Below are 13,031 nucleotides of genomic sequence, written 5' to 3' on the forward strand. Positions count from 1 at the left end.
CGTTCCTTGTCTTTCTTTTCTTTCTTGTTTTTATCCATCTGTATGACAAATTTCCAAAATAACATTCAATTATAATAAAAACAGGTTTCTATACAGTACTCAATTACAAAAATCAACAATTTTAATGTTAAATTATCCATCAGGTTCAGGTAAATGGTAAACTGGGTGTGATAAGCTACCCTCTTATTCTGGAAAATGGCATAGGTACTTATTGTAACTCTTTAGATAGAGTCTTTCTTTAGACTGTGAGTACACTTAACTGTCAGAGGGCAAAAGCTAATTAGGCAGACTTACAGGTGTGGAGCTCCTTCTTTGTTGGCGCTGGGTGATGTCTGGTGTGCTGGACGTCACCCTCCAGCGGTCGGCGCAGCGGTGGTGGGGCTGGTGAGCACACAAGGTGAGGGGACTGGCTGAGGCCGAACGGGGGCAGAGAGCAGAGTCTGAGGAGAAAAGGGACGACAACATTCATACAGCAGCGTAATGTATTTACTGTGAGGCAGATTTTAAACTAATATTCATCTTTTTTTGTAAACTTACGGCCATCTTTGCCATTGCTGAGGACACTGGCAGCACTGCGGCTCCTAGCAAGGAAAGACAGTGTTGGCGTCATCAGCCGGTCGACTATACTGCTCTCCCATGGACTCAGTGCAAGACTACGGTCTGCAGGTAGGAGAAACAGATTGATAAATGTATGTTTTTCTATTAGATATCCTCTGTTGAACCAGAATTTTGCTGTAAGTATAAGAAATGGTTATTCATGTTACGGCTCACATGTAGCAATAGGTCTACAAACCATAAAACCCAGATGAAATACACAAAAACCCAATAAAACACCTCAGTGCCACCCAAAGAGATTATAAGAGAAAGAAACTGAGGTCATTAAATGTGTCTACAATAGCATTGGGCAGTAGTGGTCCCACCCGAGAGAGAGAGTTATGTGAAATTGTCTAGACAGTGAGTCAGTTATATATAACCACAGCTTTAAGCTTACAAGCTAAGATGAAGAAGAGTGGACACTGATCAGTATTTATTTTGCGAAGATGCCTTCTTCTTTGGCTTTAAGGTGTAGGACGAGAAAGATGTTACCGTGAATGTTCACAGACAGGGTGTGTAATTGTGTTGGGAGAGGAGTGAGACAAGAGTTACCAATCTATTTTTTCCAGCAGCACGGAGGAACATTACCTGCTTCGGGGAGTTTTCAGAATACATTATCTCTTGAAAAGCGCTGACTCACTGACTCACTCACTAACTTTACTTTTTCCAAACTCAGAAGTTTCTCCTCCTTTGCAGGAGTACACCGTGACCTGCTTAACTTTAGACCTATTAAATAAAAATAAAGAGCTGCACTCATCCGAAGCATCAAGAAAGGTTGACTCAGAGGCACAAAGCTGATTCAAAGAAAAGTGTCATTTATAAAGGACATCTACCTCCATTTATCAATAAAGCATTTAAGACAGTAGAAAAGAAATCCTATATCCCGTGTGATGAAAATGAGCACAAAAGGATCCATTTGACTGTGCAAACATGAAATGGCCATTACCACACAATGATTCAACCAAGAGGATAGTAAAAACAACAAAATATGAACACTGTACATAACCCATATTAAAATACGAGCATGCAAACCATGTAAAACAAAACCTCGACCCAAATTCTGGAGAGTAAAAAAAACAACTTGTGGTTTTGGAAGATGAAATGGGTCAGCTGTCAACCATCAAGCACAGGAGAGGGACTGAAATCACAAAGGGGAAGAACTGAAATAAATACAGGACAATGATGAACAGGTTCGGAGGTACTGGCGGTGGCAGAGTGATGAGCACAGTTAAACGGGAGGAGAGGAAGGGGGGCATTCCAGATGTTGCCTTACTTCTGCTGGGGGAGTTCCAGAGCGTGGCGGAGGACTTGGACAGTCGCTTGTTTATAACAGAATCCACATGTTTGGGCAGGTTGACCGTTGACACAGAGCATCTGCCTAAGAAGCCAAGAGAGCGCCACACAGATGTTCACACAGGTCACATGGTTGAGAGGAAGAGGAGGAGCTTCTGTGGTGTCATGTGTCACGCTCGAATGATGCCTCTACAATCATACACCCAGACACTGTAAAGGTCAATACTGTAACATATATTTGTAACGTGGGCAACCCCCACCCTATTAAAGCAAATTCCTGTGTGGCGACCATGTAAATAATAATAATCATTCACTGCTTTACGGTACATACACGCACACTGTACACCATATGTTCACTTCAGCTAGCTTTTAGGTGGGTTGGCAGTCATGTTTGGTAGAAAGCCTGTGTGTGTCAGAAATTATAATGCTTCTGACTCAAAAGTTTTAAAGTTTTTAAAGGGTCAGTTCAACTAAGTTATATAAACACTTTTTTTCCCCCCTCACTTACCTCTTGTGGTATTTAGCATTGCAGATAGTTTTGGTTTCAATTCGCCAGGTTTTGAAATATACTTTAATAAATTGTAGACTTTTATTTTTAAGGCCCTTTTCATTTTTAATGCTGAGTGCACCAAACTAAATTCCACTCAAGTCCATTGAGGTAAGTGAGAAAATAAGTTTGAAAATGACCCTTTAATAAAAAAAATTCTCAAAATTCCACACGAACAATAATTAAGGTTATGCCTACTTCACAGCAATACCAATTCCCAAAAGTATCCCAAACACACTAAGGAAGAACATTTTAAATGCCTACCAACACAAGCAATGAACATGAAAAGACATGGCAAAATAACAACCAAACAAGTGATGGAAAGAAGCTGCTTGGAAACACTTACTCATTTCAAGGTTGATGACGTGAACTGGCATTTCAGAAAAGGGCAAGCTTGAAACCTTAAGATCAATGTGCAATACTTGCATCTATCCCAATTCTATATCCCTTTTAATAAACTGCAATCAAATGAACACTTTCTCGGAATGTTGTGAGGCATGGTTCAGAGAACATTACAGTAATGGAGGAACAGTATTAAAGTCTTGTCTAGTGGATGAGGCAGTATGCTCTTCTGACAGAAGCAAAGATGGGTACTTGGGAGCATTTCCTAAATAGCATCTCAAACTCCACATCCACTGCAGCCCGTTTACGCTTGTTTACTTTCATCATCTGACAGACAGCAGGAACTAAGGGAGAGATTGATTACAGTATCAATAATTCCCCTGGCATATGGCAGAGATGATTACATGACATAAGGTACAACTCTTCAGATTTAGAGCTTCATGTCGTGAGGAAGGCACAAAGGCACAGAAGCATCCATCAAGCTGCACTGTTAAAACACAATTTCTACAGTATTACCTAGGATCTGCAGTCACTGCAGACTCTGATCTCATCAGCTGTTGGACTGTCGGGACATTTATCATTCAAATGAAGCATTATTAGACAATATATTCAATTTGCTGCTAGTTGCAGCGAATTTTCACCCTGCTCAGCAACTGAAAACATTTTCACTTTCTGCGATCAATACGGTCTGGTCATGATCAAGGGCTAATGACCCTGAAGTAAGGTTTAAGAGGCAATCCGGACAGGCAGGACAGTGCTGAAGTAGCGAACACATCAGGGGAAACGGTGTGTTAAGATGGAGGACTTTGACTGATGCTGCCAAGACATATTGGATTAAAATAAAACAAAACAAAACAAAACCTCCAGTGCCGTCAAAATCTGTTTGGGCAGCATTTCTGACTACACCTGCCAACATCATATGCCATCCCCAGCAGTGAGCATAAAACACTGTACACCTAAACTAAGCCATCTATTGTGCTGTTGGGATTGCAAAGCAGACAACAAAACACATTTTGGTAAAATTCACATGAACGAGGTGATGCACTCATTTCAGGCTACCTAAATGGTTCAGATGTAAAAAGGCCATAACATGACATTATTAATATCTTGACAAACTGTCTCATATTGGCTTGATGATGATGATATGATTCCTAATGATTAAAAGGGAGTCCTTCGGATAGTTTAAAGATGTGTATCCAGGTTGGAATTGGGTACTCACTTTCTTTCTGGCTTGAGTTGTGGCTTAATGCGCCGGCCCAGGACCATCTTTGCTGGCGGATTTCTGCCCACGTCTTCTTGGTTGACCTATGGATGGCTGCCTCATAACGTTCCTGGAAAGGATACAGGAACATCTATCAGTTGTTTAAATGTCTAACATCAAAGGCAATGTGAAGAACTGGGTGGTGTAATGCGTCCTTCAGCTGAAAAGCCTGGATCTAAGCACCCAGCATGGCTTAGGTGTCCTTGAGGAAAATTCAAAATCCCATGATCTGCAGCTGTACACCTGCCATTTCAGTGTGGGTGGGCATTGATATTTCACCTCTGGGTATCAACGCAAACATAAAACACCTTCACTCACTGAATGGATTATTGTTAACATAGCCAGTGTTCTTGTCCAAACATACTTTATTCTTCTCCAGTTTCTGTTTCTGTCTCTCCTCCAGAGCAGCTCGTCGCTTTTCCGCCTTGATCCGCTGTTCCTCGAGCTTCCTGCGGCGCTCCTCCAGCTGCTGCTCCCTCAGCTGCCGTGCCTTCTCTTCCTTCTCCAACCACTGGTTCTTTTTAGCAGCTAAGATTGGACAGAAAGTATGGTCAGGAGAGACGTATTTTACCAAAAGAGCACTGGACAAGGAGCCCTTCTTCCCTGGCCTTTCATTATACTGTAGGTATAGTGTGCATTCTCTTTGAAAGGTTTGTATCAGTTTTGACTTAGAAGATTACTGTTAAAATTTAAAACCTATTTGATAGGTTGGGGATTTTCAAGAAAAATCCAGTTTGAAACTTGAAGAAAATACCTAAAAAGTCAAGTCTCTCTGATGTTTACTTTACATCTATAGCAGTCTTTGGAAAAAAGATGTTGCCCTTCACCTCAATTGTGCTTTGTGTTCGATAAAATAAATTCAATTTTCTTGCCTTTTCCACAGAATACTGCATAATGCTAAGTTAGACAGATACAGTACTTCTGAAGTGACACTTTTATCCCACACTAATTGCATCAAGCCTCCATGTCAGCTTCAATAAACCACACACTTTGATATGGAAATCATCTCCTTGTCCCTGAGCCATTCAAAGAGGCCGTAAAGAAGCCTTTTGCAGCTGCCTCTCTGTGTACACAACGCACCATATTTCTTTAAACTACAAAGTAAAACCTCCAGGAAGAATCAGCCTCTGCAAGGAGGTGAGGCTTAGTTCTCTAAACCACTTGATACAACAAAAGCAACTGGTTGTGGATTTCAGATTATGTTGACGTTCATTCCAGAGATGCTGGAGGCTAAAGGGGTTAAAATTTATTGGGAGGCACACACTTTGGCTTTTATCTGAAAAGGGAACAAAAGGCTGAGTTATAACGAGGCACTGCTTGCCAGCACCTTGCGGCAAAGAAAATATCTGCTGCAGTGCGTCTCTCAGCTCATCACAGCTCAACGGCCTCGATTTGAGAGAAGCCACATGTTTTACCTTCAAATCTGTAGAGATGGTACTGTAAGTAGTGCAGTGGAAACTGCTTCATAATTCACTTGTGCTGTGATGAGAATAGAGGGAGGCAGATGCTGCTTCAACTGCCCACAAATGCAATGTTTAAGGCTTGCTGAGAGATAGATTACAGTTTTCCACATCCATAACATTTCATTCAACAGAAACATTTGGTAATGGTTTTCCAGACTATAGGTGTTGGTTACAAGAAGGAAAATGAGCTGGAAACTGGCCGTTCAGAGTGCTATTCATCATCAAATAATTTATGCATCTGTACCAGAGTTTAAGTTATAAACAGATGTTCAATTCTGAATTTCTGACATTGCTTTAAAATGCCTTCCCCAACTCTCCTGACAGTGATCTGCACTGACAAGTAATATCGGGACTTACTATAGTACGATCATTAAATAATCATAAACACAGTGCTGCTCTAACCCTGGTACATACAGCTGCATCCCACCAAAGACAGACAAGGCAGCAGAGTAACATCTGTGCAGTAGCAGCCACTTCCCTGATGCATGGGTTTCAAAGCTTCACTTAAACGTAACAAGGAACCAATAAAATACAAGCTAGGATGTGTAAGGATTTTCTACCTGTGGCCCGTGTACTACTAAACCAGTTATACTACTGGTGATGGTTGATAGGCAAGATCTCTTTTAAGCTGATATTGTAAACACAAGCTTTTGTAGGATCTCATCCTTTATCCAGGTCTGACTGAGAGTATTAGATTAGACCCGTACCATCTGGCATGCCCCGGTGATCGCCCAATTAGACTGATCCACCTTCTGACGCATGTCAAACTCATCTTACTGCTGTCGAACACACAGTTGGCTTAGACAACATGGCATTACTGAAAGTACGAGTTTGATAGTTTAAAGAAATCAGTGTAATGTGATGATATACATCATGCTTGAAATGTCAATGTGAAAAATATAATATAGCCATAAAGCTATGGTATGTAATGTATTTCAGTAATTCTCCATATCCCAATAGCAATCAATACATCAAATACTAATCATTTTTTAAATCTGCTATCTGTGGTTGTTGCAGGTATGTAATGAGCCCAACCAATCATGGCCTACCTACCTGGGCACCCTCTGCCCGTGTACTCATTGCGCATGAAAATGTGTTCTGGGGGAGTAGCTTTGGAGAAAGGCCTAAAGGGAGATGGTGGGATTTTTTATCGGTTGGATACTTCAAAATCTAGCCATCTCTTGCTAGTATCTCCAACGTTACCTACCCTAGCCTGAAGTGTTTACTAAAATGTTAATATAGTTTTGAGAAAACCTAATAAAACTGGGGCTAAGAGCATATTTAGACTCTATTTTACCAATTTCTCACTAACTGTAAGGTAATGAAGAACACAAACTGGATGATTCTAGTCCATGTATTTTGGTCTAGTACCATGCTGACAATACCCTGTAATGCTGGCTACTTTGAATACACTACCATTCAGCATAATTAACATATTTTCCTATTTCAGAACATTTTCAATTTGGTGATTTTATGTTTGGCAATATAAAGTTGTTTGTAAAATTGTTGGAATATTTGCAGCCAAGATGAATCTGGCTGCAGGCGTCTCTAAAACCTCCAATTTCTCCAGTAAGATGGTAATCATAGCAGTTTTGCGGCATGTGGTTCAAACATGTTATCTTTAAAGTACAAAATCCATGGAGCTCTGTCGCTTCCACAGTTGGAGCATGTGGATGAACAAAGTTCAAACTCAGGTCATGCTACAACTTCTTATATGTGAAAAACAACCAATATTAACACTTATCACAACAGATAAATGATTGGTTAAGTGATCAGACTATGCCTACATGAATTTTGCGAAAGACACATTAATGATGTTCAGAGAGACAAAAGGTTACAATTAGTTGAAATTTATGTGATAAAGAAAAAATAAAATCAACCATGATTTTAAAAACAGGAACACCAGGGGGATTAAATGAATGAAACAGCTCTAGGTCTGGGCAATATGACCAAAACTCAATATTGTAACTCTTACTGTATGTGTTTTATGTTTGTCTTTACCTTCATAACAAGGTTAAACATTAATATTATTACCTTCCATCAGGGCTCCCTGATAACGAAGAAGTGTGTGTGTGTGTGTGTGTGTGTGTGTGTGTGTGTGTGTGTGTGTGTGTGTGTGTGTGTGTGTGTGTGTGTGTGTGTGTGTGTCTACAAGCTCATTTATTAAATATTTTAAACAGGCTTAACCACAGAAGGATGATTATATATTTTTGTTATTATAATACATGCTGCTTTGTTATAAAGTAAGGATGTGCAATGAAGGAGAGATTGGCCTGAAGCATGTGACTGTTTTTTTAGAGGATAGTTCTTAAAGTCATATGGGAATAGCTTTATCATACCAACATGAGCAAGGTTGTTACTCCTAATGTCTATATCTTGGTAAGTTTCTGGTTTATTGCCCAACTCTAGTTAAAACTACTGAATGTGGTATCAATATCTAAGAGAATGGACGAAAAGGGTCATCACCACCACCACCACATACACATAGGTGAGTGGCTTACCTTGTAACATGCTGAGCTCTTCTGCAGGGGGAAGGAGTGAGAGAGAAGACAGAGGCAACTTGTCAGTCATGCAAAGCAGTGCACGACGAGCGTGTAGCCAGGTGACATTGTGACAGCCGCGTGTTAAACAAAAAGTAAGGACTTAGGCAAAGAGATGCAATATCAATTGAAAAAAAAAATTTTTTTTGTTATGACACCCAGGTGAATGGCGCCGAGGACATTGTGCACCAATTGATCAAACTATATCGATTGAAGTTAGGATAATGTAGAAGCAGGTTTTCATGCTTTGTTGACTCAAATTTCTAATAACATTAAGTCATTAGAGATATTCATCACACTGCAAAAAGCTGAACTCTTGCCAAAATATTTTTTTATTAATAAATGGGGGGAAAAATTTACATTTGTCACTTATCCAACATTTCTTGTCAATGTGAGGAATATCTCCATTTAATTCAAATTGTACAGGCATACATCTTAGAGTGGTAGGTGAGGTAAACTGCTAAAGAGTCAAACAAGCATACAAAAAGCAAACATTTTGACGCTGCTCATTTCAACATGCACGTAGAAAATGAATGCTCGCTCGTCTTTGATAAAATGGTGGCTTGGCTTTTGCTGATTTCAGTCACTTTTGTGCAAAAGGCCAAACTACCTTTTTATCCTCCCTGTGCCACATGTGCATACCATCTGCAGCCTACAGCAAACCCACGCACTTGACACAATGTAAAGCTCTCTGTGATCTCTTTGCCCCCAACGCTAGGGGGAGCTCTCCTTCTATGAAATAGGCTTTGCTCCCACACCTTGTTTCCACTTACCAAGATATTTGGCCTTTTCCTCTCTCCGCTCCTTGGCAAGCTTCTGCCTCTCCTCTGACTTGATGATGTCTGGGGATGAGAATGGAGGGGGGAGAAAGGAGAAATTATAGAGAGGATGTGTAAGCGAGAGGTGGCATATTGCTCCACTAGACCTCTGTCACACAGCATTTATTTAAAAAGGTTCATAGGTCTTCATGTTTCTTGCAGGTCAATTATAGCTGGTTAATCAAGCTCTGCAAACACAGCAGCAGAGGCTTTTAACTTTTAAATGCCACCACAAGGAAATGCATACCACCAGACAATGACAGGAAACTGGCAACGTCAACATTTGAATGCTAATCTTCAATAAATGGCTGAAGCCGAGGTGTGCTACATTTTCTGGATTAAGAAAAAAACATAAGAAAAAAACGTTTTTTTTTCATGAAACCAATCTTCTCTAAATAAAAGCTGCAGCATGTGGCAGGCTCACTAAATCTCCTGTACCATCTGGATTTGGGTGTATGTTTGATTGTGCTGTTATGACTACAGGGGAGCACTTACATATATCTCTTCCCTCTGTGACATCTCTGATATCCACTCACACACAACATACCTTCCAAATACTTCAGAAACACTCAGTGAAAAAAAGCCGAGGGTGAACAGCAATGCAAGCAAACACTGAGCTGAACCATTTCAAGAATTCAAACTGCATCCTTTCATGATAACTGGTCCTACATCCTGGGAAAAAAATACTGTTATTCTGACTTGCCAAAGGCATCCTTAATATGTCCTCCAAGAAATATCCCTAGAAAAATATTTTACAAATAGAGCTGAAACGATTATTTGATTCATCAATTTTTCAATAGGTAGAACATTTATTGGCAACTATTTTAATAATCTATTCATTTTTTTTCATTTTTAAAGCATATATTAAGCAAGAACTTACAAGTTACAGCTTTTCAAATGTCAATATTTGCTGTAAACAGAATATATTTGGGTTTTGAACTGATGATTGAACCAAACAAGACATTTAAAGATTTCACTGTGGGTCTGGTAACTTGTGATGAAAATGTTTTGCTTTTTACTGACATTCTATAGACCAAATGAAGTCAGTTGCAGCCCAATTAACACCACAAACATGATTATAGCTAATTTATTCATGCTTTCTAATTACTGAGTTACAGCTTATTTTATAATACAGAATTGCAGATAGACAACATCCTTACATACAACTTATCTTTGCAGCCCACCCAAATAAATTAGCTTGAATTGTGTATTGATCAAAACAGCTACAATGTGAAATCATTCATGTCCATTTGAAGTGTGCACTACCACAAATAATGTGTCCACTGCTGGGAAACACTGACACAGACTGCAGTCTTGATCATTCTTTAGTCTTCATGCTACATCATCCCCCCTGATCTTCACAGAACAGATGTTCATCATCAAACACACAGAAGCTCATCCTTCAGCAATGTCTAATAGGGAGAGGCGTGAATCATAAACACGAAAACAATCTGCCATGCAGCCTTCCCTAAGAACAACCTCTGACCCACTTTGATATTTATAGGACTATGGCCCATGTGCATGGTCTTGGTCAGTGTGATGTGCTGCTGTTGTTTGCAACTCACCACCATGTTAATCATAACGTCACATGCACAAAGCATCTGAGACAAGAACAGGCCGGCCTAGAAAAAACTGCTAGGTGCAGTGTTTGGGCTCCAGACTATACGTGTGTACACACACACACACACACACACACACACACACACACACCCCTTCTTAAAATGTCAGCCCTGTGTCATTTTGTCCACCTCTAAATTGGGGTACAAAAGGAGCAGTGCTGAGTATACTGTATAGTGTGTGACTTGCAACCCTCACGGTGCAAACTGTGCAGACCATTACCAGAAGCTGCAGCTCCAAGACTGAACTACAAGCCTCAACATTTCATTTCACTAATTAAGGAGCCACAGAGTGCTTTTCATCTTCATCATACCCCTCTGGGTGGTGCAAAAATGGAACTTGAAGGACAAAGGGGAAGTGTGGGACATTTTTGGAATCCGGAGACTAAGGGCTCAACTACATGTTTCTCTAAAATAGACCACAATTTGGCAAATAAGCAAAGAATACCATAAATGTCTTGATATTGACTTGGAGGTCATTACAAGGTATCGAGAGTATTGGGAGCAATTTTGGACTTTGGGGGGTTTATCCCCTTCACCTCGCCCAAAGGGAATAAAAACCATGACCACAGTGAATGGATTAATGGATAAAGAATAAAGGGGAGAGAGAAAAGAGGCTTACACTCCAAAATCCTTCAAACATGTTCCTTAGAGTTTGCATGTGCTGTTCGCCAGTGGCTGCAAGGCGTTTCAAGTGGTGGCATTGTGGAAATGTTGCAAGGAGGTCAAACTAAATGCCTTCTTGGCATCACTGAAATGGGATTTCTGTTCAGGTTCCTTTTGCCCTCCTTTCATTAGTGAACAGTGCATGGTAGTGATTAGCATCAGCATTAGCTAACGACAAGAAAGCTCATTTGTCTATATTTTACCTGAATATTATCTTTACTAATTCAATTATGCCTAAAATCTTTGAGCCCAAAGCTGAGATGTTCTCACACAGCAGCATCTGTTCCATGCTTGTTCCAACACTTAAAGATAATCTGCAGCAGCTCTATTGGATTTAGCTTCTAGTCTGAAAGCATGTGGTCACTTTTACTCAGATAATGAAGCATTACCTTTGCCTATAAGAGCTGCTACATGTCAGGCCAAATTTGCAGGTATACTTTAGCGGTGACATTTTTTTTTCTTTACCTTCCTTCCTTTTCGACCTGGGGATGGGTGATGCAGGTGACCCAGGTGATCGAGGGATGACGTCAGATTTTGTGGGGGTAGTCAATCTCCGGTCAATATCTTTCTTGGCTGGAGACTCCATTCTCTGGGTGTTGTCTGTCTTCGGGGGGCTGCTCTCCCCCTCCGGGTCAGGCCTTGTGGGGTTTGTGTTCAGATCCGAGTCGGGAGCTGAAGAGAAATTAACAGAATAGGAACGAGTGTGTAAATGGTACATGGTAAAAGGTAAGACAAGCACAGAGACGGAACTCGACCAGTTGGTCTTCATTCTTTTCACTGCTGGGCCTATGAAGCACTTTGGTTTGAATGACGTAAACTTCCTCAGGAGTCGCATGTATCAAGTGTGAGGGGTGGAGTCCCTGGCTAGAAGAAGATGACTGTTTTCTTTGAGAAACTGTTCACTTGGATAACTCATATCAGCACCGTAATAACATAATTAAAGAGAACACCTTACAGGTACAGTTACACTGTAACACTCCACTGTTTCTGTTTTCTGAGTTCTTGAGGAACATTATCTGCTGCAGAGATTGCAACACTTGCTCAGAAGCAAAAAAAGATAATAGTTCTTCTGCTTGTTCCTCTACTTCAACGCCTACTGCCATTTTTGCGCTGCGTGACTGATTTATTGACAGACTGGCCTAAGCAAATGGCCAAACTCCCAGGCAAAACAAAACACAGTAATTGCTTTTTGGCGTCCTGATGATTCTATTGAGGTGAAATTAATTGCTTAGAAAAATAGAATCAGAGTGATCAGCTTCCCAGAAGGAGTCAAACTTCTTTTTGATGAAACATACTCGATAGGAGCCAGTTTAGGCCTGTAAGTCACTGCGCTCTTTCAGACAGAGTTTTTTTTCTGCATAGTCTCTGAAGGTAAACACTGGGGCAACATGCTCTAAATTATTCAGACTTTGGCTAAAAACAGCACAGACAGTAGGGGGCTGTCAAACTAAGACAGTGAATGCACTGAAGATTTACTCTGCAAATGCTGTGCAATTCAACAGTTTGCTTACAAGAGCACCAAAGAGCAGCGAGACCAATGCTGTGCAACCACAAAGAGAACTGATTGTAGTTTTCTATGGAGTATACAACTGTACACTGTGCTTGCTAAATAATAACATCTCACGTCATATAACTTTATTTCCAAACACACTACTCCCTTGGGAGTAAAACTCTGATTATTATTAAACCTAAGACACGCAAAGCTGGATAAAGGTCTGCATGAATAGCTGTCAGACAAATGAACGTCTTCTCACTACTACAACTACAGACGCTTAGTAGCATCCAGTGAGATATCAGGCCTCATGGCAAACATTGTCTGAGCCCAGCTAGGCACATGGAAAGGCTCAGCCATCAGTCTGGGAAATGGAGGCAGTTACCGATGAACCTGAGA

At 40.5% G+C, this 13,031-nt stretch overlaps 1 protein-coding gene across 1 annotated transcript in view; it reads right to left on the bottom strand.

The window, feature by feature from the left end:
- LOC119915693 (MAP7 domain-containing protein 1-like) overlaps positions 1 to 11,873 on the bottom strand; it is a 13,307-nt gene extending 1,434 nt beyond the window's left edge. Inside the window, exons 1-9 of the mRNA XM_038735362.1 lie at positions 11,606 to 11,873; positions 8,814 to 8,882; positions 8,002 to 8,022; positions 4,402 to 4,565; positions 3,996 to 4,107; positions 1,868 to 1,972; positions 538 to 660; positions 295 to 440; positions 1 to 38 (exon numbers count right to left, since the gene is read on the bottom strand). Of these exons, the coding sequence (XP_038591290.1) occupies positions 1 to 38; positions 295 to 440; positions 538 to 660; positions 1,868 to 1,972; positions 3,996 to 4,107; positions 4,402 to 4,565; positions 8,002 to 8,022; positions 8,814 to 8,882; positions 11,606 to 11,858 (1,031 nt within the window). The 5' untranslated portion in view covers positions 11,859 to 11,873. The remainder of the gene's footprint in view (positions 39 to 294; positions 441 to 537; positions 661 to 1,867; positions 1,973 to 3,995; positions 4,108 to 4,401; positions 4,566 to 8,001; positions 8,023 to 8,813; positions 8,883 to 11,605) is intronic.
- Positions 11,874 to 13,031: the final 1,158 nt, after the last annotated feature.

This window comes from Micropterus salmoides, unplaced genomic scaffold, assembly GCF_014851395.1.
Source record: "Micropterus salmoides isolate LMB-PRFRI ecotype aquatic unplaced genomic scaffold, ASM1485139v1 Ms_hic_scaffold_21, whole genome shotgun sequence".
Lineage (NCBI taxonomy): Eukaryota > Metazoa > Chordata > Actinopteri > Centrarchiformes > Centrarchidae > Micropterus > Micropterus salmoides.